Source organism: Diachasmimorpha longicaudata, chromosome 10, assembly GCF_034640455.1.
Source record: "Diachasmimorpha longicaudata isolate KC_UGA_2023 chromosome 10, iyDiaLong2, whole genome shotgun sequence".
Lineage (NCBI taxonomy): Eukaryota > Metazoa > Arthropoda > Insecta > Hymenoptera > Braconidae > Diachasmimorpha > Diachasmimorpha longicaudata.
The window spans coordinates 7929477-7951259 of record NC_087234.1 but is presented as its reverse complement, the minus strand read 5'-3'; the positions used below and the strand labels follow the sequence as shown (position 1 = coordinate 7951259).

Below are 21783 nucleotides of genomic sequence, written 5' to 3'. Positions count from 1 at the left end.
TGCAAACTGTCGCCTGCTGTTGAATGCTGTCTCAGCATTCCTCCTTTTCCACAGCTCACTTCACCTTAAAAAAAAAAAAAACAAATTACAAAAATTGATTTTTCAACAAAGCTTTTTCACCATTTTATTTTTACTGACGACACAAAAAAATTATATAAAACTCAATTAAGAGCTAATTCTCTAATTAATTCAAAAACCCCGACTCTGGCTAGCTTCACTTTATTAATTAATTCATTTTAATTTCTCACAACTCATAAACGTACCTCTTATCCACTAGAAGCTCATCATGAGCATCGTTAAACATTTGTGACAAATAATTCAAAATTTATCACAATTGCTTAACATTAAATAAAAATTCTTTAATTTTTGACTCACCGAGATACCAACTGCAAACTGCAAACTGTCGCATGCTGTTGAATGCTGTCTCAGCATTCCTCCTTTTCCACAGCTCACTTCACATTAAAAAAAAAAAAAAAAAACACTATCCCCACATCACTGCACTCATTTTTTTTAAACAAATGTCACATACCACTGACGGCCCACCCGTACCGGTAGCGATCGCCCCCCCCCCCCATCCCTTCACCGCACTGCTCACTGAATTAACCATTTAATTATTCCAAAATTTAAACAAAATGCACACACTTTCTTAGGCCACTGTGTTTACACCCGACTCATTACTTTTTAAATTAAAATTTTAAACATTTTTTGAAAAAATTACGCCTTTTTACCGGCCCACCGACAACCACGAACGCGCACAACTTACCCCCCCCCCTCGATCCCTTCGCCCCACTGGTCACTCCCGTATTTCTCACTCCCCAATTAAACATTTTATTATTTAAAAAAATTTAACGCAATGCACACACTTTTTTACGCCAATCCATACCTCACTCATCATTTTTTTAATTAAAATTTTAAACATTTTTAAACAAATTACACCGACGCACCAACAACCACCAACGCGCACAACTCCCCCCCCCCCCATCCCTTTGCCACACAAGTCTGTAGATACGCTACGTATTTTTCATTCGTCCATTTTCCATTTTATTATTTAAAAAATGTCACTCAATAAACACACCTTTCCGGGCTAATGCATTTACACGCAATTTACCACGTTTTTTCTAACCAACAATTTGTCCAATTATTTAATTTAACAGGTTACGCGTCATCACCAAGCCGCCGACAAGCACCAACACGCACGGCTGCCCCGCCTCGCCGCACCATCCCTTTGCCAACCAGGTCTGTAGACACGCCGCGCATTTCACAGTCCTCCATTTAGCATTTTATTATTTCAAAAAATGCCACTTAATGAACATATTTTTCTGGGCCGATGCATTCACACCCAATTTAGTCGTTTTTTTATTAGAATTTCCACCATAATTAGGCCTCATCTCCAAGCCGCCGACAAGCACTACCACGCACGGCTACCCCGCCTCGCCGCACCATCCCTTTGTCACCCAAGTCTGTAGAGACGCTCCCCATTTCTCAACTGTCCATTTAGCATTTTATTTTTTCAAAAAATTACACTCAATAAACACACTTTTCCGGGCCAATGCATTTACCCTCCATTTACCACTTTTTTTTAGCAATATTTCACCAATTATTTAACAGATTCGGCGTCATTACCAACACGAACACGTACGGCTGCCCCCCCTCGCCGCACCATCCCTTCGTCCCCCAGCTCTGTGGAGACGCTACTCGTTTTTCACTCCATTTAGCATTTTATTATTTTAAAAAATGTCATTCAATGCACACACTTTCCTGGGCCAATCCATTTACACCCAATGTACCAGTTTTTTTAGCAACAATTTGGCCAATTATTTAGCAAATTAGGCCTCATCACCAACGAGCCACGCCCAAGCGTCCTCATGCTCACTTCCCACAAATCCCTTCACTATTTACTATTAAACTTTCAAAAACAATATTCACTATATCAATTACACGCCCCGAAACTATTTCCCTCTAATTAAACACTTTAATAAACTAAATTCCGCATTTTATTAATAAAATTAGACGAAATACACGATACACCGGGACAGACATCCACGTACAGCCGCCATCTCAGGGCATACTGACGCCACGTAGCCCAGTCAGGCCTGTGCGCGCGCGCCCGCCTAGTAACAGTAGCTGCGCGAGGAAGCTGCGCACGAAACTCACTAGCGCTTTCCCCACCCTTCGCACGGCTAGGGACTTTTTCCTTGGCGGATGATTTGAAATCTTGTTACTGTCTTATTTGATTCAATAAATTCAAAAACACCCAAATACAACTTCACATTTACAATAATGCCTTTCAAAGTTAGATAACACAATAAAAATTTAATTTTGTACTCCGAACGATGTGCATATATTTTATCACTCCACGTCAGTCACATTATCACTGATGGCAAAGTCAAATATTGTGCGTTCATGCTCGAATACATTTTCTATATTTAATTAATCTTGAAATTAACCATTGTCATCTATTCACACCACCAAATATGTGAAGTATTGTTTATCAATAATAATAAACATAGTTATACTTAGAGGAGCATTACTTACATTGTGAAAAGTCCAGGAAATTATTGGGAAAATGTTATTGTGGAAAAATGAAAAAAAAAACAATTTAATTATTTGAAATTTATTGACACATCCACATAAAATATCTCTTGACCATTCATATGTGATTATTAAATTACAAAACTCACTAAAACTGTACATGAATTACTTCCATTTATTGCTTCGTTATTGCATTTTCATTTCAAGAACCAATTATCAAAATCAATTCCACCTGGAATGCAATAGCAATGAAAATTTTATATATTTTCACATCGGCTGGTCAAATTTTCCACTCGCAAGTACTTTTTTCATCGTTTTTTCCAAAGATGGAAGTAAGTCACAATATGTATCAACACATTTTGTTGCACACTTCTCAAAATCATCTGTTAGACGATTGACTTCATCTTGTGTTGAATTATGGCCCATTTTATCTTTTATATAATCGTTGCAATCCATGACACACCTTTGTAATCGGTGCTAAAATACACAAGTGACATATATTATGATTTAATTACAAAAAATATGTTTTGTAGTGAAGCAGGAAAATATCTATGGAGATACTGGCCACATGAATTTAGCTCAATTTATTATACTCAAATCGATGTAACCAAATCAAATGGCAAGTAATCAGGTTAGTTCATAAAAAATTATGCTAAATTGGTAATATTTTTTACATAAGAAACAATTACCTGAACTCTTTCAAATTCGGAATTCACGTACTGCTGAGCATGGGTCAAATTTCCATTGCAGTTTTCAATACAATGGTGGATTTTTTGAATACTTGCAGTTTTATTATCGCAACAACTGGCTGCACATCTGTGCATGTTTCCCTGAAAATGGAAGGGATGCAAGCCATTGTTATTCAAAGTCCGAGAAAATATTCATTTCATATTGAACATGAAATAAACTTTCGGTGTAGAATGTTACAATTATGCATACTGAATGTGGACCAAACTGCCCTAAACTGAGTCATTCTCAAAATTTAATTAAGAAACCTTCAAGAATTCATTTCAAAAACTTTTCCACCTTTCCTTATTGATCATTAACAACTGAATAGATTTTTATTCTTGTTTTTCTGCCGCGAAACTCTTCTATTATCGAAAACAATGTATATAACCTTCAAAAATGCAATTATAAAACCTACTTGAATTTTCCTCAAGTAACTTTTGTCTATTTCCTCCACAATTTTCGTCATCTGATCCTCAACTCTTCTTCTTTGTTCTTCCACCATTTTTTGCTATTGGTTAATTCAACTTAATAATAAAAAAATGGTAAACTACTATAATAACCGAGATACAAAAAGAACCGCGTGGTACAGAGAAGATATATACAGCCTTGTATACATATATATTTCCAGATATATACTCAACCAATAATGTTTCATGAAAATTGGCCTTGAAAATGAAACCAGACGGTATAGGGATGGTGCTGCGGAATTTAACAGTCAATAATATTTGCCATTCAGACTCCGCCGTATCCCCCATCTCAATAATCTCAAAATAAATAACTGAACTCTGGAAATTTTTCCAAAACTCAAATAAACTCTAATAACAATAAATATCCCAACTAGCTCTTCAACTATATTTTTTGTCCATCGAGGCTCTTTTTTCAAAGGAAATGGGGGCAGGTAAAAGTCAATTTACTGAAGAAGAGCTTCAAGATTACCAGGTAATTAGTAATGTTTTTAATGTGAAAAGAAAATAATTTTATATTATTTCTCAATTACGAAATTTCAAACATGTTCATTTTATTAAAAAATATATGTTTTATTTTTCAATAATATTTCCATGAAATAGTTTTTACTGAGTTTTTATTATCAACAATTCGTCGAATGTAAATATAAAATCAAAATACACTATAGATATTGATACATGCTTTAATTTACTATCTATAAAAATATAAATTTATTCTAGTCATTCTGGTTGTTTTTCAGGACTTAACTTATTTTACGAAAAAGGAAGTTTTATAGTGAGTACTTTTTTGGAAATAACTATCGTTACCTATTCTTGGGAATATATTCGTATTTTTAGCCCCTATTGTATGTATTGAATAACTTTCCTCAGAGGGGAGAAAGTTGTTGAAATTTTGAGGATTTTGTTTCTAAATTTGAGTTTGAATAAATACAAAACCATTAGTCAAATAAAAATATTATTTAACTAAACTAACATGATACTTTGCTTTCATCATTTTATTTAGTAAAAATAGTTTTTTATGTCATTTCAAAAGGTGATGGGAATAGAAATAACGTAACATAAATCCTGAAACTTGCAGCGCCCATCAAAAATTCAAAGCATTAGCTCCTGAAAAAGTGGGACACAACAGAAATGCAAAATTGCCTATGTCGAAAATACTGCAATATCCCGAGCTCAGGGTCAATCCTTTTGGAGATAGAATTTGCAAGGTATTTAGTTCAAGTCAGGATGGAGACTGTACGTTTGAAGATTTTTTGGATATGACATCTGTCTTTAGTGATGCAGCACCAAAAGCAGTAAAGGCTGAACATGCATTCAGAATATTTGGTAAGAAGCACCCAGAAATAAAAAAATTAGTAAACCAAATTAATTCTAAAAATTGATTTTCAAATGACACTCCAATTAATATAAATATTCCCATTAGATTTTGATGGTGATGATATGTTGGGTGTTGGGGATCTCCGTCAAGTTATCGATCGTTTAACTGCTCCACAAAGACTGAGTGAGACTGATATACAACGTCTGCTTCAATATCTCCTAGAAGAAGCTGATCTTGATGACGACGGTGCGCTTAGTTTTGCCGAATTTGAGCACATAATTGAGAAGAGCAGTGACTTTTCAAAGTAAGTGCAATGCAATGCTAATGCCTTCCGAATACCTTTTTTTTGCATTAGTATAACGTTAATATAATACTTAATTATTCTGCACTTTCAGGACATTCCGAATTCGTTTATGAGATTAAGGATAATTAGAAATATCAAAGAATTCACAATCGGTATAGAATTAAAAATGAAATATCCATAATGCGACAAAAAAAAATCATGTTTTATAAGAAATAAAGTTAGGGCCTAATATGAATCATAAGTATTGAAAGAAATTGAAATAAGTAATAATGATTTGATGGCCTACATATATACTGCAATTGTAAACAATATGATAAAGATATTAATGTCAAATTAATTGCTGCAATCAACTGTTAGGTAATCGAATCTGAAAAAAAAATTTTCTTCAATATCACGAGAACTAAGAAAGCGTAAACGATTTTCACACACTCACACACACATTAAAGAAATATATGATGTTTATTTTGCAGAAAAAGAAGTATTAAAATCATGACTCGATTACTAAATTCTCGATTAAAAATTGCCAATTATAGTATTAAATCAAATAAATAAGCCACTGATCATTTTCAAATTTATAGTAATAACAAAAGAGTAGAAAGCCGCCAACCTATTTCAGCATTATTTATCAATGATAAACTGAAAAAAATGATAATACTTAATTATTAAAAATAAAATTGGTAAAAATATCATTGCTTCGAATTATAAATTACTAAGGTAAGTAATTAATATAGATCTAAATTCTTTTTTGTACAATCTCTGAAGTACATACGAAGGTTACACTAATAAAAACTACTATAGTACTCATTAACTATTGATCATAATATTGGCGGAATATTTATGCTTATGATTAATGCATTAGAAGTATTTGGAGGTATAATCTATCATTTATAGTAAATAATATGACTTTAAATGTAAAAGTATAAGACATAAACAAACAAATTATTAATAAAATAGCCAATAACTAAAATGGAGTTTGAGATTCTCTTGTCCTTTATCATTTTACTTCTTACATCTTCCCATATATTTCATTGGTTGTTTTATTATTTGTCGTATGAAATTCCTGGCAGCGTCGACCGACGATCGCAATTTACTGAAGACAATTTTAATTGTCTTCAAGCTTACCACTAGAAGTAGCCGCTGCAAAGATAACACAAGTCAAAAATAGTAATGGCGCAGAGGATTGTCAAATAAATTATTTTCAATACAAACTTTCCCAATTTTACTAATAATTCGTAATAATCATTTCAAACATTATTGTCTTTACGGTCGATATTCTATAATGTTCAATTATAATTATTGATTTGTAACAGTGATGAAAAATGTCAACTCTCAATTAGCACTCAATAATAATTGAGAGCCAATACACAGGTCTCCTCTCATTTAGAAGATATTTTTTCCTGACCTCAAAATGACATTATTAATTTCATTTTATAAAATGGGAAATTAAAAAAACATATCCTAGGGATATTTTTTAATTACTCACGGGAGCTTCATACGCATGAAAATCCAGCAAGTGATGAATGAAACAGTGATGCAGATAAATCCAACAGAAATTAACAAAATTCTGTTAAGTTTTGGAGTTGATGGTGAATGAGTTTGATCCAAGATGATAAATCCAAGGCCCCCCAGTGTGAAAAGAAAACTTGAGGCCAGACCTTCCATTATGTATTGACCGTTAACTCGATAAGGCATGAACGCCACCTGAAAAGATATATGCTTGCATGGCGTATTGTACATAAAGAATATAATGATTATTTAAATTCAGTATGTTTTTTTATATTTATTGTTGCCTTCACATATAATCGATTAGGCGGTTTATGGTCACAGAAACATTACTCTTGCTTATAAAGAAGATTTGTTTACCGGTCTCGTATGCCCATGCTCATCAGTTGTTGATCCAACACTTGGCGGCTCAACAATTACATCATAGATGATTCCTAATAAAATATAAGGAGACGCGTATGATAACCGAGGTGTCAAAGTTAGGACATGTATATCGATATACAATTATCAACTGAGGAAATCGAAAGAAAAAAAAACAATTTTTAAAAAATTTTCTCATTTATATTAGAAAATATTATTTACATTTTCTAAAAGCTCTATTGCCATTTTGAATGATCAAAATTTGATAAAAATGAAAAGCATTATTAAAAATACATCAGAGCTCAAAGTGCAAACTTGACTCTGTAATTATTGCAGTAGTGTCCTTGTTTTACCCATTAAATAATCGAATAATGCAGACCTTAAAATTTGTCAGTATAAAAACAACGTATGTACGTGGAACTAACCTCCAGTGACCATAAAGTACGACAATAATATGACGGAAAAGACCACCATGGCATTGGGTTTTACCAACCAGGATGGCTTTTTAAGCTTCAAATTTGGAACCTCGAGTACCAAAAAAGGCACTCGAAAAATAAGATCCATAGTTATGTGTTATCGAAAAAAATTCCTCTTATAATACCGGCACAACTCTCAACGAAAACCTATTACAAATGCGCAATTGACAAATGATGGAAATTGGTGTAGGGTGACTAGGGGCGGTTACAACTCTCTTCGCAATGAACGATGATGTTTCACATTGAGCGTCTCCGGCCAAATTTTGGAGGAGAAAAATGGGCGTTTTTTAGGAACAGTGACGAGAATTGGATAACAAAAAAATATCAGGCAGGAACCATTGATCACCAGTAACCAGTATAATAACAACCCGGAAAAATATGTTATTAATTACTTAATTGATTGAGTGAATCCTTTCAACCCTTCCACTTTTCCAAATAAAAAAACCCTCAATTGAATTGCGGCCGATATTGTGGATCAGCCCTGTTATTCCACATTTCTTGTTCTCATTTGTCCATTTTTCTTTTTATTTTCCACCACCAATTTTGAACTTGATCGTGCTACCACTGATCATAACCTTCAAAGTGCTATTACATAAATAGAGATGAGTGACTGAAAAAATTGAACCTACCGATTGTTAGTTGACCAATAATCTATAATTTTTTTCATTATGTTAATTGTTACTGTGAGTATCATTTGATATTAATAAATATGAAAAATAAAATCAGTATGCAATGTTCTGATGAATACATAAATGGGTACCCAAAAAAATAAAAGAAAAATATGATCAGCGATTGCATCAGAGCTTAGTAACAATCGGAATATAATAAAACATGAAATGCTTGAATTCCAGTGCTCGCAAAGCATAACCTCAAATTTTCATATTTTGTAAAATGAAATGGCTCGTCCATGGGGTTCAGATGTCATCGGTGTCCTTCGGGGCATGCAGACGGTGGTTAATAGCATTGCCAAACATCAAGCAGAAACTATAAAACACGTTATAGATAATTCCAGTGTCAAGAGAGCAACTGAAGACAATATAAACGGAACAATTCAACAGCTGTCTGAGATGCAGCTGAGTGAAGCTCCGGTGAGTTGTTCAGAATCAAACTTATCGCAATATCATCCGAGGTTACCTTCTAGCTCAATCTTTTTTTATTCACCTTTTCAGAATAAAGTACTGTCATCGGTACAAGAATTATTCAACAGAGTACTTGTCGTTGAGAAAGGAATATCCGAGTTTGCAAAGCAGTTCACGAATGAAGGTACAAATTCTGCGTCGTACTCACAAAATTTAAAGTATGGGCCGGCGGATCTGGAAATTTATCATCCAGCAAGAGACCCCAGGGAACGAGTTCATCGAAAAAACTCTGATAAACCTTCAGATGAAAACGTTGTTAATGTTTCAAGGAAATACAGCAGTGTTAAAGAGAAAATAGACACCATTGGAGGATATGAAAAAATGATTCCTAAAATAGAGCTGACAAAAAAAGAGAAGGAAGTACTCAGAAAGCTGGAAATCGAACATGAAATTAATGTAAAAACTAGAGAAGCAGTGATGGTTGAACCGAAAGTCGTGAGAGTTGAAGTGAAAAATGAAAAAAATTTACAAGATGTGGAGCAAAAAATATTCATGGCGAAAAAAAATTCAACAATTAAACCAATGATAAAACCCAAGCAAACTGTAAGTGAATTCATTTATAGTGACGTTTAAATAATTTTGCATGTTTTTCCATTTTTACTTCCTAATAGACCGGTTGTATTCATTTTAATTTATGGTTTAATTAAATATTAAACGATATTTTGTTTTGGGTAAGACACAAAATGAATTTGTATTCAAATTTTCTTCTTTTTCCTCAAGCTCTCACCAAACGCGAGGGAAAGAAAGGTTCCAAGCACACGAATTCAACGTATGATAAGCTTCGGAACCCTAGGAATCGGTTTAGGAATTGGTACAATTGCTGAATATGGACGAAGAACATTGGGAATTAAAGAACAGGGCATCGGACAAAGTTTGGATAATACTTTCTTAACGAAAGCTAATGCTGAGAGAATTGTATCGACTCTTTGTAAAGTGAGAGGTGAGGAGCACAGATGATTAAACATCTACCAGTGAAAAATTCTAGCCTCTGAATTCAATTCTCAGGTGCTGCTCTAAAAATTGGCCAAATATTGAGCATTCAGGATAGTAACATAATAAGTTCAGAAATGCAGAAAGTCTTTGAGCGAGTTCGTCAGAGTGCTGATTTCATGCCAACGTGGCAAGTTCAGGTAATTTATTCTATTATGATAAGATTGTGCTTTCCATTTTAATTTTAATATTTTATACAAAATAATTAAAAACTGGAATTGACTTAATTTCGATAAAAATTTAATGAAGATTTTTTTTTTATAGCGAGTACTCACGGATGAGTTGGGGACTGAATGGAGAAGTCAAGTGAAGGACTTCGATGAAAAACCATTTGCAGCAGCTTCTATAGGTAATTGTGGAGATAATTTCCCCAGAAGTCGTCGATTTTTATATCATGCAATTAACCTTGTGTTAAATACGATAGAAAAAAAAATCGCGGCATTTAATGACTACTCTAAATTTCAGGTCAAGTACATCTAGTTACCCTTAACGATGGATCTCTTGCTGCTATGAAAATTCAGTATCCAGGTGTGGCAGAAGGAATTCAAAGTGACATAGATAATTTAGTTGGCGTTTTGAAAGTAATGGAATAATGCTAAACTGCCTTAATTATTGAGAGAAAGAGAGAGAGAGAGAGAGAGAGAGAAAATCAACAAATGGCTTTTTGGCATTTTCTTTCCAGTTATGGAACGTCTTCCCTGAAGGAATGTTCATCGACAATGTTGTCGAAGTTGCTAAGAAAGAACTAGCGTGGGAAGTCGATTATGTCAGAGAGGCAGAGTGTTCTAAAAAATTCAGGGAGCACCTGGCGCCTTATCCGGAATATTACGTTCCACAGGTTATAGGTATATCTGTCAAATTAGATTTTTTTGTTCAAAGATGCAATGCGCGAGATAGGGAAGTGTTCGACACACTGTCATTCATCGGCACACCACGAAAATAAGACCTAGTGGGAAACTCACAAGATCATAATTTTCTTCCAGACGACCTATGCTCAAAAAAAGTATTTACTACAGAACTCATCGATGGCGTATCAGTTGATAAATGTATTGACATGGAGATGAATGTTCGCGAGCACATTTGTAAATTAATAATGCAGCTCTGCCTAAAAGAATTATTCGAGTTTCGTTACATGCAGACCGATCCAAACTGGGCCAATTTCTTTTATAATCCAGAATTGAAACAAGTAATAATTTTTTCCTATTTATTCCATGGAGAAAAAAACAAGAATACAATAAACCTGGAATAATTCGATTAATATTCTTATTTTCCAGTTGATTCTTCTCGACTTTGGTGCCTGTAGATCATATGACAAATCATTTTTGGATGATTACATTGAAATAATTCATGCAGCTGGTCGTGGAAACCGTAATACGGTTCTTCAGTTGTCGAGGAAGATGAAACTCTTGACTGGATATGAATCAAAGGTGACTATCGGCAGCTAAGTAGATGATTTGAATAATAATAATAATTTTTTAGGTGATGGAAAGTGCTCATGTTGATGCTGTTATGATTCTCGGGGAAGTTTTCAGTGAAAACAATGAAAAATATGATTTTGGGGGGCAAAATGTTACGAAAAGGTGGGTTTCAAAGATACCTGTGAACAGTTTAATTGATAATTACACCTGTACAATTATGAATTGTATTACAGCATGCAAAAATTAGTCCCAACGATCATAACTCATCGATTGTGTCCACCCCCAGAGGAAATTTACAGTATTCATCGAAAATTGTCAGGTGTTTTTCTACTCTGTGCTAAGTTGGATGTCAAGATCAATTGCAAAGAACTGTTCCACGAAGTTTATGAAAATTACAAGTTGGGATAAAATGTAAATATCGCAAGAATGGAAATATAAATAATTATGCTCTACATATGCACATATTTCGTAGTATATTTGTAATTTTTAAGCATATAAGTATTATATTTGCGTTTTGTTTTTGTTGTGCTCCATTATTTACAACGGACTCATTCATCAAGTGTTTAAATATCCATAACTTTGAATTCATTAATTCATTAGTGACATAATTAGTTAATATGCGAATATAGAAATTTGATTTAACTGATAAATATTATTTTCAATATCAGACATGATCAAGGAGCCTTTGCAATTATATTAATTTTTTAACTAGCTCTCCGGATTGATACATCTTTTGGACGTCGGTTCCACCGCCGATGAATTCGCCTTTAATGAATACCCTGGGTACACTTCTAGCACCTGTGAGTTCTCCTAAGATATCCTGAACCTCGTCAGCATCATCTCTTTCGTCCAATTCAATTACCCCGTACCCTTGTTTAAGCTTCTCAAAGACCTGAAAATGGGAAAGTACGACATTATTATTGTTTTTCCATTAGAAAAGAGATAGAATGGTCATCGAGGCTTTCGACTCCATTTTAGATTTTTCAATGGTAATTTTTTTGTTAAAAAATAAGAAACGAAGATAAGGCTGACTTTTTTTAGTCCATATGGAGTATATAAAATTTTTTTGAAAATCCACCAGTTGCTCACCTCCTTCGCCATTTTGCAATAAGGACAATAGGTCTTGGAAAAGATGACTACAGTGTCGGAGTTGATAGTTTGAGCAACCCATTCTTTTTTGCTCTCAGCCATGACTCTTTTGGCGCTGGAAACTGAACCCATGATTCTTTTGCTAGAGAGATTATTTCAATGCGAATGTATTGGTGATATTTTCATAGCAAAAAATCAACGCAAAAAGTAACAACTCATTGTGTAGATCTTTAACCTGCTTCACATGTACGACCTGAGCATAAACATCTATGAGAAATAATTTTCATAACTTTTATGGAATTCTTTTTACATTAAATAATTAATAGTAATTAATGTTTCCATGATAATTTATTGAATTTACTAATTAATAACTTACCTAGGCGAATGGATCGATTTATTTATTTTCCACCGAACACGTTCTTATCCACTAATGTATGTTATGTCTTGTCAATTGTTATCGAAACGGAAGAACTATGATTATTATGATACTGAAAGTTATTGCGTTGTGCTCCGTCGGTAAGGATCAATAAAATTTGTCCATACACCCATAACATTGGTCATAGTAGAAAAAAAAATTGATAGTCACAAGGTCAATAAACATATTGTTACGTTTGCAATTCTATTTGATTTTATTGTAAATTGAATCAAATGTGCACGAACAATCACTCGTTGATTTATTACCGACCATCAATTTGGTCCAATTTCGACCGAGGGCGCCTTTACGTTACGTAGAGACCGTTCCTGTTCCATCACATTCCGTATATCTAATTTCATTTCCTCATTCGTTATTCACCCCAAAGGAAAACAGGCAGTTCATTAAAAACCCTTCCTGATAATGGCCATGACGTATTCGTCTTTATATGTGACAAATGGCAAGCATCTAAAATAAAGTTACACTGAAGAAACTATTACGACGTGCAAAAGTTGAAACATTTACAGTTACATGACAATTTGTGGAATATAAAGTGTGACAGTGACAGAATTATTCAAAGAATTCCAAAAATGAGTTTTTTCAGCAAAGTTTTTGGGGGAAAGAAGGAGCCCGTAGCTCCAACAACTACGGAAGCGATACAAAAATTGCGTGAAACAGAGGATATGCTCATTAAAAAACAAGATTTCCTTGAGGGAAAAATTGAACAGGAGATCATAACAGCGAAGAAGAATGGTGCTAAAAATAGGAGAGGTACGTTACAATTGTAGATTTATTGTAGCAGTGAATTCATATCGTGAACATTCCAAACACATTGAGTCAGACATTGTTACGGTGTAACTGTATGTGATGTGACGTTTAATGGAATTGGCAATCCCCGAAATTTTTTCAATTCACTGCTTTTTTTCAATACAAATGATGCTTTAGTATGAATCGATTAGGTTAGAATAGTAGAACGTTAGCTTGAGACTTTCAAATCGTTAAGTAACTCGAAAACGAATGAATATAGTCTAATTTCCAAGCTCATGAAAAAACCTTGAAAAGTAAATAATAATGATCGTTATTTACTACTGTGCTGAACTGAGACTATCGTCGATTGAAAACAATCCATTGAAGATGATGAATAAAATTCATGTGTCTCATTTGTTCTGAAATAGAAGAGCCGAATTTTTTTTTTCGAATATTATGACTTTTAATTATTGGCTATGCAATTCATTCGCCATGACAAGATTTTTTTTCATTAGATTACGTTAGGGATTTACGCTAGTGAGGATCAAATATAGGAAAAAGAGGTTTAAAATCAATTTAATTTAATTTAATGAATTTAATTAAATAAGAATTTTTAATAAATTTATTTTAGCTGCAATTCAAGCCCTTAAACGAAAGAAGCGATATGAGAAACAATTACAACAGCTCGATGGCACATTATCAACAATTGAGATGCAGAGAGAAGCGTTGGAAAGCGCAAACACTAATACAACTGTATTACAAACTATGAAAAATGCCGCTGACGCCCTCAAAGCTGCTCATCTTCACATGTAAGCTCTCGTAACTTCTTTATAAGTAATAGAAAAGTAGAAATTTATTCTATGTAGAATTGGCACATGGCAATGCAAGGAGTTCCGAGAGAATCTAATTGATTACAATGAAAATTTCAGAGGTTTTTCAAATTATTGAGATAATACAGAATGATATAAATTGTTATTACATTTCAGGGATGTCGATCAAGTACATGACATGATGGACGATATTGCTGAACAGCAAGACGTTGCTAAAGAAATATCTGATGCCATATCCAATCCAGTTGCCTTTGGTCACGATATCGACGAGGATGAGCTTGAGAAAGAGCTCGAGGAATTGGAACAGGAGGCACTTGACGAGGAATTACTGGGTGTTGAAGGAACTTTCGAGCTCCCCGTTATTCCGGGCTCAACCGAACCTGTGGCACCACCTAAAAAGACAAGTAAGTTTTTTTTTTGTGTTCTTCAAGCAGAATTGCCAATGATAATGGGAAAATTTGCGAACCATTACCTTCTCATTTATCTTTCTCAGAAGGAAAAGCAGTGGAAGAAGATGAGGACCTTAAGCAATTGGAAGCGTGGGCCTCGTAAGCATGGTGAATCATCTAAATTTGAAAATATTCTGTTGTCAGCTTAAGAAATTGATAAAATATACGTTTACCAAAACTTTCACCAGCATCTAGGATGAAAGGAACTCAAATATCCCGGATTTCTTAGTAAAAACTCGGGTATTAGTTTTAATCGATAAACATTGGGTCAATTGTATTCAAAACGTCGAATTATTCCAGTAAATTATTATTATTAAGCTTAGTAACAATCTTTGCCTGGTGTAATTAACCGTACATGCAAAAGCAGATATATTTTCTCATTGGAAGAAACAAAAAAAAAAAACAATAAAATAACGAGCAATATTATTCTCATGATTTCTATGTTTTTATGTCTAAGTAATCAGTAATAAACATCTGTTGGATATAATTTTGTTTTCGCACATGAGGTATTTTACTTAAACATTTCTGTCACTAAATACAAAAGAGAACAGAAGAGATTAAATGAAATTACATGTTCTGAATTCAAATCAATTTATTCCCAATCCAAAACTAACGAAATGTATTCCTGCAGATGTAGTAGTTCAGTATCAAAAGTCAGTTTGTCCAAAAAAGCATCAATACTGTCACATCCAATCCACTGATTTACACCATTAAAATTATTTCGCGGCAAGTTCAGGCGTTTATTATTAATCAAGTTATTGACGAAAGACTGATTTGCTCGATGAATATTGTTATCACAATAATTCTTTTGTTGAGATTGTTCACCATAATGAACACTTCGTTGAACACGTGGGGGAAAGATTGAGGCAGATGAGACTGGAATATCCTTCACTGACTCAACAATTTCAGCTTTAACACCACTACACGTATTTGGTTTGTCTCTAGTCTCTTGAGGAGCATCATCAGCAGAATTATTCTCCAGAGGATAATAACTATCAATCTCTTTGCTACTTGAAGATCCCCCATTGATTGATGAGATTTCCTCTTCAACAGATTCTAAAATATTCAATTCCATAACTTGATTTTCTATGATTTGAATTCCATCAGACTGTTGCCCTCGTGTGGAATCCTCCATGACTGCTAATAAACGAATTTGAGGCTTTGAATTATTACGAAGATAGAGAATGGAACGAGAATACCTTTCGACATCACTGGGGGACATCATCAGATTTAAAAGTGGATCATTAGTCCCAATGGGATAGGGAAAATGGGCTTGAAATTCAGCGCCCGGTGGACGATGGCGGCTCTTGAAATTCTCTATTCCCTGGTACATCTCTACAAGATTGCTGACATGACTCTGAGTTGAATAAGAATACGTCTCAATCACTTCTGCGTCATTACGAAGCTCTGGATAGACACAGAGAAATGCTCTCTTTTGCACTTCAAAGAAATCTCTCAAAGCTAATCTATAATCTCTATCATCAGCGTCTCTCTCTTGATCTCCACTACATTCTTTCATTCTGTCCGAACATCCACTCAAATTCTCAATTTCATACTCCAATACTCTGTTCCAGAGGTGAGCAGCTTCCAAGGCCACATCTTTTGTGTCTCGTGACATTTGGCCCTCAGATTTTTCATGCTTCAACCAGTCCTTTAGACCGTGATAAATTTTTAAAAAATAAACCTTCTCTGTACCATCAAAATCGTCTGGAATGTCGATGCTCTCGAAAGGTGCAGCTCTTGGGGAAAGTTCATTATGCATTTGACTGGCATCAGGAATTCTCTTCAAAGTAATATCATAATCCAGGAATTCCATCACATTAATGTCAGACTCAACTACGTCTGGCAGCAGTTCTACTGAAAATTCAATTTTATCATTCATCAGTCGGTATTTTGATGGATCTTCTGGTAGAGATTTCAACTCAAGAACCTTGAGATTGGATGACGCATTAATTTTCAATGGCTGGTGGGCTCTCACTTCAGTCTTATTGTTGCCGTTTTTCAATATTTGCTTCACAAAATCCGACAGTTTTTGGGGTTTCGGGGAACCCAAATTTTCTTTCACTTTATCTTGATCGTTTGAATTAATAATTGACTTTTGTCCAACGAATTCTTCGATGGCAGAGGAGTACTCGTTGGAAGGTACTTCTGCAATGCCTGGATAGTTGACATCAGCAGCAGAGCTCCCACTTTCCACTCGTGAATTTGGGTAAACTTTTTCGAATGCTGAATCATCGGATGTCCATATATTCTCTGGATATTCAGCGGGCATTTTTAGAAGTGAGAAGCTGGCACCTCCAATGATGTGCATGAGATCTCTAAATTTTTCCAATTCGTTTTCGGATACGATGGTAATGGCAATCCCATGGGATCCAAAACGGCCAGCTCGGCCGATTCTATGGAGATACGTAGCTCCATCGTTCGGGATGTCAAAGTTCACAACAAGATTTACATTCTCAGCGTCAATTCCTCGAGCTGTCAAGTCAGTACTGAATAGAATTCTACATTGAGAATTCTTTAACTTGTTGATTGTCTCGATACGTTTTTTCATTTCTTGACTTCCAACGATATATGTTGATGAGTGTCCTTGGCTATTTACTCGATTGCATAATGATTGAGCTCTTATTTGGTAGTTGCAGAATACTAAACACTGTTTGAATGGTACTTTTGTAAGAATTTTTTTCAACTCCTCAGTTTTTATTTGAATCTGTTTCATAATATTCGGGTGGAATGGAACAACGACTATTAATTGTCTGAGCCCCATCAAAATAGAGTCCTTAGCATCCGGTGTTAACAGAGTTGGTGATATCATGTACGATGATAAGAATAATTCCAAGTCGTCGGGATATGTCGCACTCGATGATATAATTTGCTTGTTTTTCGGTAATTTGGCAAAGATAAAATTGACATCCGATTGAAAACTTATATCCATTAATTTATCAGCCTCGTCAAGCACCAGGAGCCGCACGCTATCCACTTTGAGAAGTCCTTTGTCTATGAGATGTTTTACTCTCCCTGGGGCGCCAACAGCAATGTGGCAATTATCAACTTTGTTTCTATCGCTTTGCAACGTTGTGCCTCCGATGAAACACTGCACTTTCATTCCTTTAAGTTTAGAACCAACTGCAGTGAGTACCTCTGCAATTTGTAATGCTATCTCTCGTGTGGGTGCCAAAATTATCACTTGAACCGATGGCAGTTTCACATTAATCATTTCCAAGGCGATCACACCAAAAACTACAGTTTTTCCTGTTCCTGATTTGGCTTTGATGATAGAATCAACTCCACATCGACCAACAGGAATAGCTTTCAGCTGAATAGGAGAGGGTCTTTGAAATCCACAATTCATTAACCCATCTAGCACACACTGTGAGAGACCCATTTGAGAGAATGTTACATCTTCACTGATTTTAACATCACCTGTTCTCGGTTTTCCATCAATTAAATGCGCTGTTGGACGTGTCATTGTGATATTTATTTCGACAATCAGTAAATCGCATAAATCTTCTGGAGAAATCGAACACACTGGTTACTGTACACAGATGTCATCAATAATTGAACTAGACCTTGAGTCAAGTGAAACACCAGCGACCACTGACATTTATTTATTACTCCTCACTGGTGTCTGCACAATATTATTAACAATCCATTTTCAACTGTTGAATTAATCTACTGATTTGGTTACGTTTTTTTTCGGCTTATTAGTTTTATACGCATAACCTCAAATTAGTTGAAACCGACAACAATCCAGCATGACATGCATCAGCCAACTTCAGGGTCATGAAAAAAAAAAGAAAAAAAAACCTTGCTACTATAGGGCTCTCCTAACCTCCAATAATTCTCAATCAAAATGTACACAATCAATTTCAAAAAGCATGGAACTATGAATTGAATCAATAAGCAGTGTTCGATTTTTATATTGTAATAACAATGAGCTCCCCGTCATCGTTGACAGTGAATTCATAAATAAATTGCAGGTATATTTTCTATAATCGGTGTAATGTGTATGAATAAAAGAAATAGCTAAATAAATTATTTGTATGACGAGTTTCAATCATTTTCACTTTACATATTTATAACATTAAAATTTATCTGCAGGAAGTGTTCAATGAAAAGTCCTCCACGCAGTCCTTAGCACTGTTGATTGAACCTTCAACAAAATAAACTTCAAAATGTCTGGAAAATGCAAGAACTGCGGTTCAACCGACATCGAGACAGATCCAGCCCGTGGAGATGCCGTTTGTACGGCGTGTGGTGTTGTCCTGGAGGACCAGCGCATTGTCAGTGAAACAGCCTTCGAGGAGACCCCCTCAGGAAACATGGCGATGATCGGTCAATTCGTGGCGAGTGATAGTACAGGTGGTGCAACAGGTTTTGGCGCAGCTTACCACGTCAATGGTAAAGAATCTCGTGACATAACGATCCAAAATGCTCGGAAAGGAATCACCCATTTATGCCAACAATTGCGATTAAATCAACGTCACATAGAGACATCGGTCAATTTCTACAAAATGGCATTAGCAAGGAATTTAACACGAGGACGAAAGCATGCACACAATCACGCTGCATGTGTCTACATCACTTGCCGAACAGAGGAAACACCGCACTTGTTGATTGACATTAGTGATATTCTTCAGATTGATGTTCACGAATTAGGTAGAACGTATCTGAAGTTCACGAATGCCTTGTGCATAAACATTCCGTCAATGGATCCATGTATATTCATAATGAAATACGCGTTGAAATTGGAATTCGGTGACAAGACAAACGAGGTCTCTAATACAGCACAGCGATTGCTCCAGAGGATGATGAGAGACAGTATTCACAGCGGTAGAAGGCCTTCTGGTCTCTGTGGTGCGGCCCTGCTGATAGCCTCTCGCCTACACGAGTTCAACCGCACTCCAAATGATATCATTAAAATCGTCAAAGTTCACGAGTCAACCTTGCGAAAACGACTGATAGAATTCGGTGACACGCCCTCGAGTGCTCTTACTCTCGATGAATTCATGACTGTTGATCTTGAAGAAGAGCAAGATCCCCCGGCCTTCAAGGCTGCACGTAAAAAGGATCGAGAGAGATTGCAGAAGTTGGAGAATATCGACACTGAGTTTGACGATTTACAGAGTGAAATTGACAGGCAGCTCGAAGAGTACAGAGCGTCGAGGGGGAAAAAGCGAAAGAATAACGATGATGGAGTCGAGGAGAGCGATGCAGAGAGATTTGTCGCTGAGAGCACCATGGACATTATCAAAAGCTGTTTGAACAGTTCAGAGGATACGACCACTGATGATTTTCGACAGAGTGCAGGTAAGGATAAAGTTGGACTGGGTCCGGACATCGCTTCGATGGGTCTGGGTCTGTCGATGAGTGTATCCCAAAGGAATGAGAAAAATGAAGAAGAGCTATTTGAGACTGAAAATGGGGAAATTGATATGACCGATGTTGACGATGAGGAGCTTGACAGTTATATTATGACGGAGAAAGAAGCCAGTATGAAGTCTAGTCTGTGGCACAAAGTCAATGCGACGTATCTCGAGCAGCAAAAGGAGAAGGAGGAGAAGAGGCTGAAGGAGAAGGAAGAGGGCAAGCCGGAGAAGAAGAAGAGAAAGATCGGAGCGAAGAAAAAAAGCGGAATGGGCCCGGCCAACAGTGCTGGAGAGGCTATTGAGAAGATGCTCCAGGAAAAACGAATTTCTACGAAAATTAATTACGAAGTGTTAAAGAGTTTAAATATCAGAGTATCGACGAATCAAGAGGCTGCAAGTGCAAATACGGAGGACGTTGATGCAAATGATGCCAATAGAAGTCGAGGGGAGAGGGAAATGAAGACGAAGATCACGACAGTGATCCAGAGAGGTCGGAGAACGGGACATAAACTGGAGGAGCCAGTGGAAGAGACTCCTCAGAGGAAGAGGGAGAAAGTCGAGGAGGGGATTGATGAGAGAATTGGTGGAGGGGAGGCTGCGGAGATCCTCGATGAAGTTGAGGATGATGTTGAGGATGAGGTTGACGTTGATCCCAATGAGATGAGCGTGGGACAAATGCTCCAGAGACACACTACTGATGACGATGAACATTATGGATATGATTATGATGATGAGGATTATTAGTCAACGGGATCTTTGTATGAGATGTTGAAACAATAGTGGCTTTTTTTTTAAACCAGTTGATGTATTTGTATTTGGTGTTTGTATTTGGTCTTGTTTGGGTGGGTTCTGAGATTCTGACGCGTGTTGACAAATATATGATGATTTTGATATTTTAATGATTAGTTTTTGGTGTTGACAAATATGTAGTTGATTTTGGTGTCCTTATTTCTACGGAGGTTGCTTTTTTTGGCGAATCCTATTGAAATCTTCAACTGATAATATTGAACAGAAAACAGTCAATAGAAACCTCCTATACCGACGGGGGATCGCGAAACTCGAGTGTACGAACGAACACATAATTATCAGGTATATAGTTAATTCTGTAGATAATCCGCATTGGATTATTTGAATATCATTTAGAATGGCGTCGGATTCAATTTCAGAATTTGACAGCTCATAGTTTTTTCGTAACTACAATTTTACTGTTAAAAATGTGTAGTTAGCAGGCGATATAATCCAATATTAATTAAATTACGATAAATTTCATTTTTCTATTGGGCTGACAAGTATTATTTAAAATTTATATATTTTATTTCATTCATTTTTAACGAAACGCGAGAGCTCGCGGGCATTTGCAACGGGCCGTCGTCCGAGGGTTTGAGCCAAAAAATTAAAGTTTGATCTGCCCATTTGAGGTATTGAAGAGTAAAACCTTGCAGTTCCTAATACCCTATATGATATGTCTGGACGAGCTTGATAACTTTACAAAACAGTAGTGTATGCAGTGACGAGTGATACGTTGAAAAGAGAGGATGAGAAAATGAATATTCACGAGAAGGAGAAAAATCGTAAGGAGAACAATCCGCGTTCTGTCCGGCCGGAGCTTTCAAAGATTTTCCGTGACTGCATAACCAGTCGGAAAGTGATAAACTTT

General features: G+C 35.6%; 8 protein-coding genes across 11 annotated transcripts; 4 read left to right on the top strand and 4 right to left on the bottom strand.

The window, feature by feature from the left end:
* Positions 1–2598: 2598 nt before the first annotated feature.
* LOC135166938 (protein FAM136A-like) lies at positions 2599–3876 on the bottom strand. The gene is made up of 3 exons (XM_064129691.1): positions 3677–3876; positions 3222–3362; positions 2599–3009 (listed from the first exon to the last, which is right to left on the bottom strand). Exons 1-3 carry the CDS (start codon positions 3761–3763, stop codon positions 2800–2802), a joined length of 438 nt encoding a protein of 145 aa, XP_063985761.1. The 5' UTR covers positions 3764–3876; the 3' UTR covers positions 2599–2799.
* Positions 3008–6031, top strand: LOC135166936 (calcium and integrin-binding protein 1-like). The gene is made up of 6 exons (XM_064129687.1): positions 3008–3163; positions 3890–4200; positions 4466–4500; positions 4804–5051; positions 5149–5347; positions 5439–6031. The coding sequence occupies exons 2-6, from the start codon at positions 4150–4152 to the stop codon at positions 5458–5460; spliced, it is 555 nt and encodes a 184-aa protein (XP_063985757.1). The 5' UTR covers positions 3008–3163; positions 3890–4149; the 3' UTR covers positions 5461–6031.
* Positions 6032–6314: 283 nt separating this feature from the next.
* LOC135166937 (oligosaccharyltransferase complex subunit OSTC) lies at positions 6315–7912 on the bottom strand. 2 transcript variants are annotated; one of them, XM_064129689.1, is made up of 4 exons: positions 7636–7912; positions 7211–7284; positions 6831–7048; positions 6315–6484 (listed from the first exon to the last, which is right to left on the bottom strand). In XM_064129689.1, exons 1-4 carry the CDS (start codon positions 7772–7774, stop codon positions 6472–6474), a joined length of 444 nt encoding a protein of 147 aa, XP_063985759.1. In that variant the 5' UTR covers positions 7775–7912; the 3' UTR covers positions 6315–6471. The 2 variants fall into 2 exon arrangements, with proteins under 2 accessions (XP_063985759.1, XP_063985760.1); XM_064129690.1 differs by lacking the exon at positions 6315–6484 and having other exon boundaries at positions 6827–7048.
* Positions 7913–8071: 159 nt separating this feature from the next.
* LOC135166933 (atypical kinase COQ8B, mitochondrial) lies at positions 8072–11685 on the top strand. The gene is made up of 12 exons (XM_064129684.1): positions 8072–8369; positions 8538–8774; positions 8856–9368; positions 9546–9765; positions 9831–9955; positions 10080–10164; positions 10281–10396; positions 10498–10660; positions 10799–11001; positions 11090–11242; positions 11295–11395; positions 11467–11685. The coding sequence occupies exons 2-12, from the start codon at positions 8583–8585 to the stop codon at positions 11639–11641; spliced, it is 2046 nt and encodes a 681-aa protein (XP_063985754.1). The 5' UTR covers positions 8072–8369; positions 8538–8582; the 3' UTR covers positions 11642–11685.
* A 2-nt stretch (positions 11686–11687) lies between these two features.
* On the bottom strand, positions 11688–12974 carry LOC135166939 (uncharacterized). 3 transcript variants are annotated; one of them, XM_064129692.1, is made up of 3 exons: positions 12699–12974; positions 12323–12464; positions 11688–12125 (listed from the first exon to the last, which is right to left on the bottom strand). In XM_064129692.1, exons 2-3 carry the CDS (start codon positions 12452–12454, stop codon positions 11925–11927), a joined length of 333 nt encoding a protein of 110 aa, XP_063985762.1. In that variant the 5' UTR covers positions 12455–12464; positions 12699–12974; the 3' UTR covers positions 11688–11924. The 3 variants fall into 3 exon arrangements, with proteins under 3 accessions (XP_063985762.1, XP_063985763.1, XP_063985764.1); XM_064129693.1 differs by having other exon boundaries at positions 12323–12444; XM_064129694.1 differs by having other exon boundaries at positions 12323–12437.
* A 195-nt stretch (positions 12975–13169) lies between these two features.
* Shrb (shrub) lies at positions 13170–15260 on the top strand. Its single transcript, XM_064129686.1, has 4 exons — positions 13170–13505; positions 14113–14290; positions 14468–14715; positions 14805–15260. Exons 1-4 carry the CDS (start codon positions 13325–13327, stop codon positions 14861–14863), a joined length of 666 nt encoding a protein of 221 aa, XP_063985756.1. The 5' UTR covers positions 13170–13324; the 3' UTR covers positions 14864–15260.
* LOC135166932 (probable ATP-dependent RNA helicase DDX20) lies at positions 14913–18238 on the bottom strand. The gene has a single exon (XM_064129683.1). It carries the CDS (start codon positions 18224–18226, stop codon positions 15353–15355), a length of 2874 nt encoding a protein of 957 aa, XP_063985753.1. The 5' UTR covers positions 18227–18238; the 3' UTR covers positions 14913–15352.
* Positions 18239–18596: 358 nt separating this feature from the next.
* Positions 18597–21025, top strand: LOC135166934 (transcription factor IIIB 90 kDa subunit). Its single transcript, XM_064129685.1, has 2 exons — positions 18597–18737; positions 18859–21025. Exon 2 carries the CDS (start codon positions 18933–18935, stop codon positions 20868–20870), a length of 1938 nt encoding a protein of 645 aa, XP_063985755.1. The 5' UTR covers positions 18597–18737; positions 18859–18932; the 3' UTR covers positions 20871–21025.
* Positions 21026–21783: the final 758 nt, after the last annotated feature.

Excerpts from the sequence above, each read along its gene's own strand:
- LOC135166938 (XM_064129691.1), bottom strand. The coding sequence starts at position 3,763 with ATGGTGGAAGAACAAAGAAGAAGAGTTGAGGATCAGATGACGAAAATT. Across the intron at positions 3,363-3,676 it reads GTTACTTGAGGAAAATTCAA|GGAAACATGCACAGATGTGC; the intron begins GTAGGTTTTATA and ends TTCCATTTTCAG. Across the intron at positions 3,010-3,221 it reads CCGAATTTGAAAGAGTTCAG|CACCGATTACAAAGGTGTGT; the intron begins GTAATTGTTTCT and ends TGTGTATTTTAG.
- LOC135166932 (XM_064129683.1), bottom strand. The coding sequence starts at position 18,226 with ATGACACGTCCAACAGCGCATTTAATTGATGGAAAACCGAGAACAGGT.
- Shrb (XM_064129686.1), top strand. The coding sequence starts at position 13,325 with ATGAGTTTTTTCAGCAAAGTTTTTGGGGGAAAGAAGGAGCCCGTAGCT. Across the intron at positions 13,506-14,112 it reads TGGTGCTAAAAATAGGAGAG|CTGCAATTCAAGCCCTTAAA; the intron begins GTACGTTACAAT and ends AATTTATTTTAG. Across the intron at positions 14,291-14,467 it reads AAAGCTGCTCATCTTCACAT|GGATGTCGATCAAGTACATG; the intron begins GTAAGCTCTCGT and ends ATTACATTTCAG.
- LOC135166933 (XM_064129684.1), top strand. The coding sequence starts at position 8,583 with ATGGCTCGTCCATGGGGTTCAGATGTCATCGGTGTCCTTCGGGGCATG. Across the intron at positions 8,775-8,855 it reads TGCAGCTGAGTGAAGCTCCG|AATAAAGTACTGTCATCGGT; the intron begins GTGAGTTGTTCA and ends TCACCTTTTCAG. Across the intron at positions 9,369-9,545 it reads TGATAAAACCCAAGCAAACT|CTCTCACCAAACGCGAGGGA; the intron begins GTAAGTGAATTC and ends TTTTTCCTCAAG.
- LOC135166939 (XM_064129692.1), bottom strand. The coding sequence starts at position 12,454 with ATGGGTTCAGTTTCCAGCGCCAAAAGAGTCATGGCTGAGAGCAAAAAA. Across the intron at positions 12,126-12,322 it reads ATTGCAAAATGGCGAAGGAG|GTCTTTGAGAAGCTTAAACA; the intron begins GTGAGCAACTGG and ends TCCCATTTTCAG.
- LOC135166934 (XM_064129685.1), top strand. The coding sequence starts at position 18,933 with ATGTCTGGAAAATGCAAGAACTGCGGTTCAACCGACATCGAGACAGAT.
- LOC135166936 (XM_064129687.1), top strand. The coding sequence starts at position 4,150 with ATGGGGGCAGGTAAAAGTCAATTTACTGAAGAAGAGCTTCAAGATTAC. Across the intron at positions 4,201-4,465 it reads AAGAGCTTCAAGATTACCAG|GACTTAACTTATTTTACGAA; the intron begins GTAATTAGTAAT and ends GTTGTTTTTCAG. Across the intron at positions 5,348-5,438 it reads AAGAGCAGTGACTTTTCAAA|GACATTCCGAATTCGTTTAT; the intron begins GTAAGTGCAATG and ends CTGCACTTTCAG.
- LOC135166937 (XM_064129689.1), bottom strand. The coding sequence starts at position 7,774 with ATGGATCTTATTTTTCGAGTGCCTTTTTTGGTACTCGAGGTTCCAAAT. Across the intron at positions 7,285-7,635 it reads GTACTTTATGGTCACTGGAG|GAATCATCTATGATGTAATT; the intron begins GTTAGTTCCACG and ends ATATTTTATTAG. Across the intron at positions 7,049-7,210 it reads AGCATGGGCATACGAGACCG|GTGGCGTTCATGCCTTATCG; the intron begins GTAAACAAATCT and ends ATATCTTTTCAG.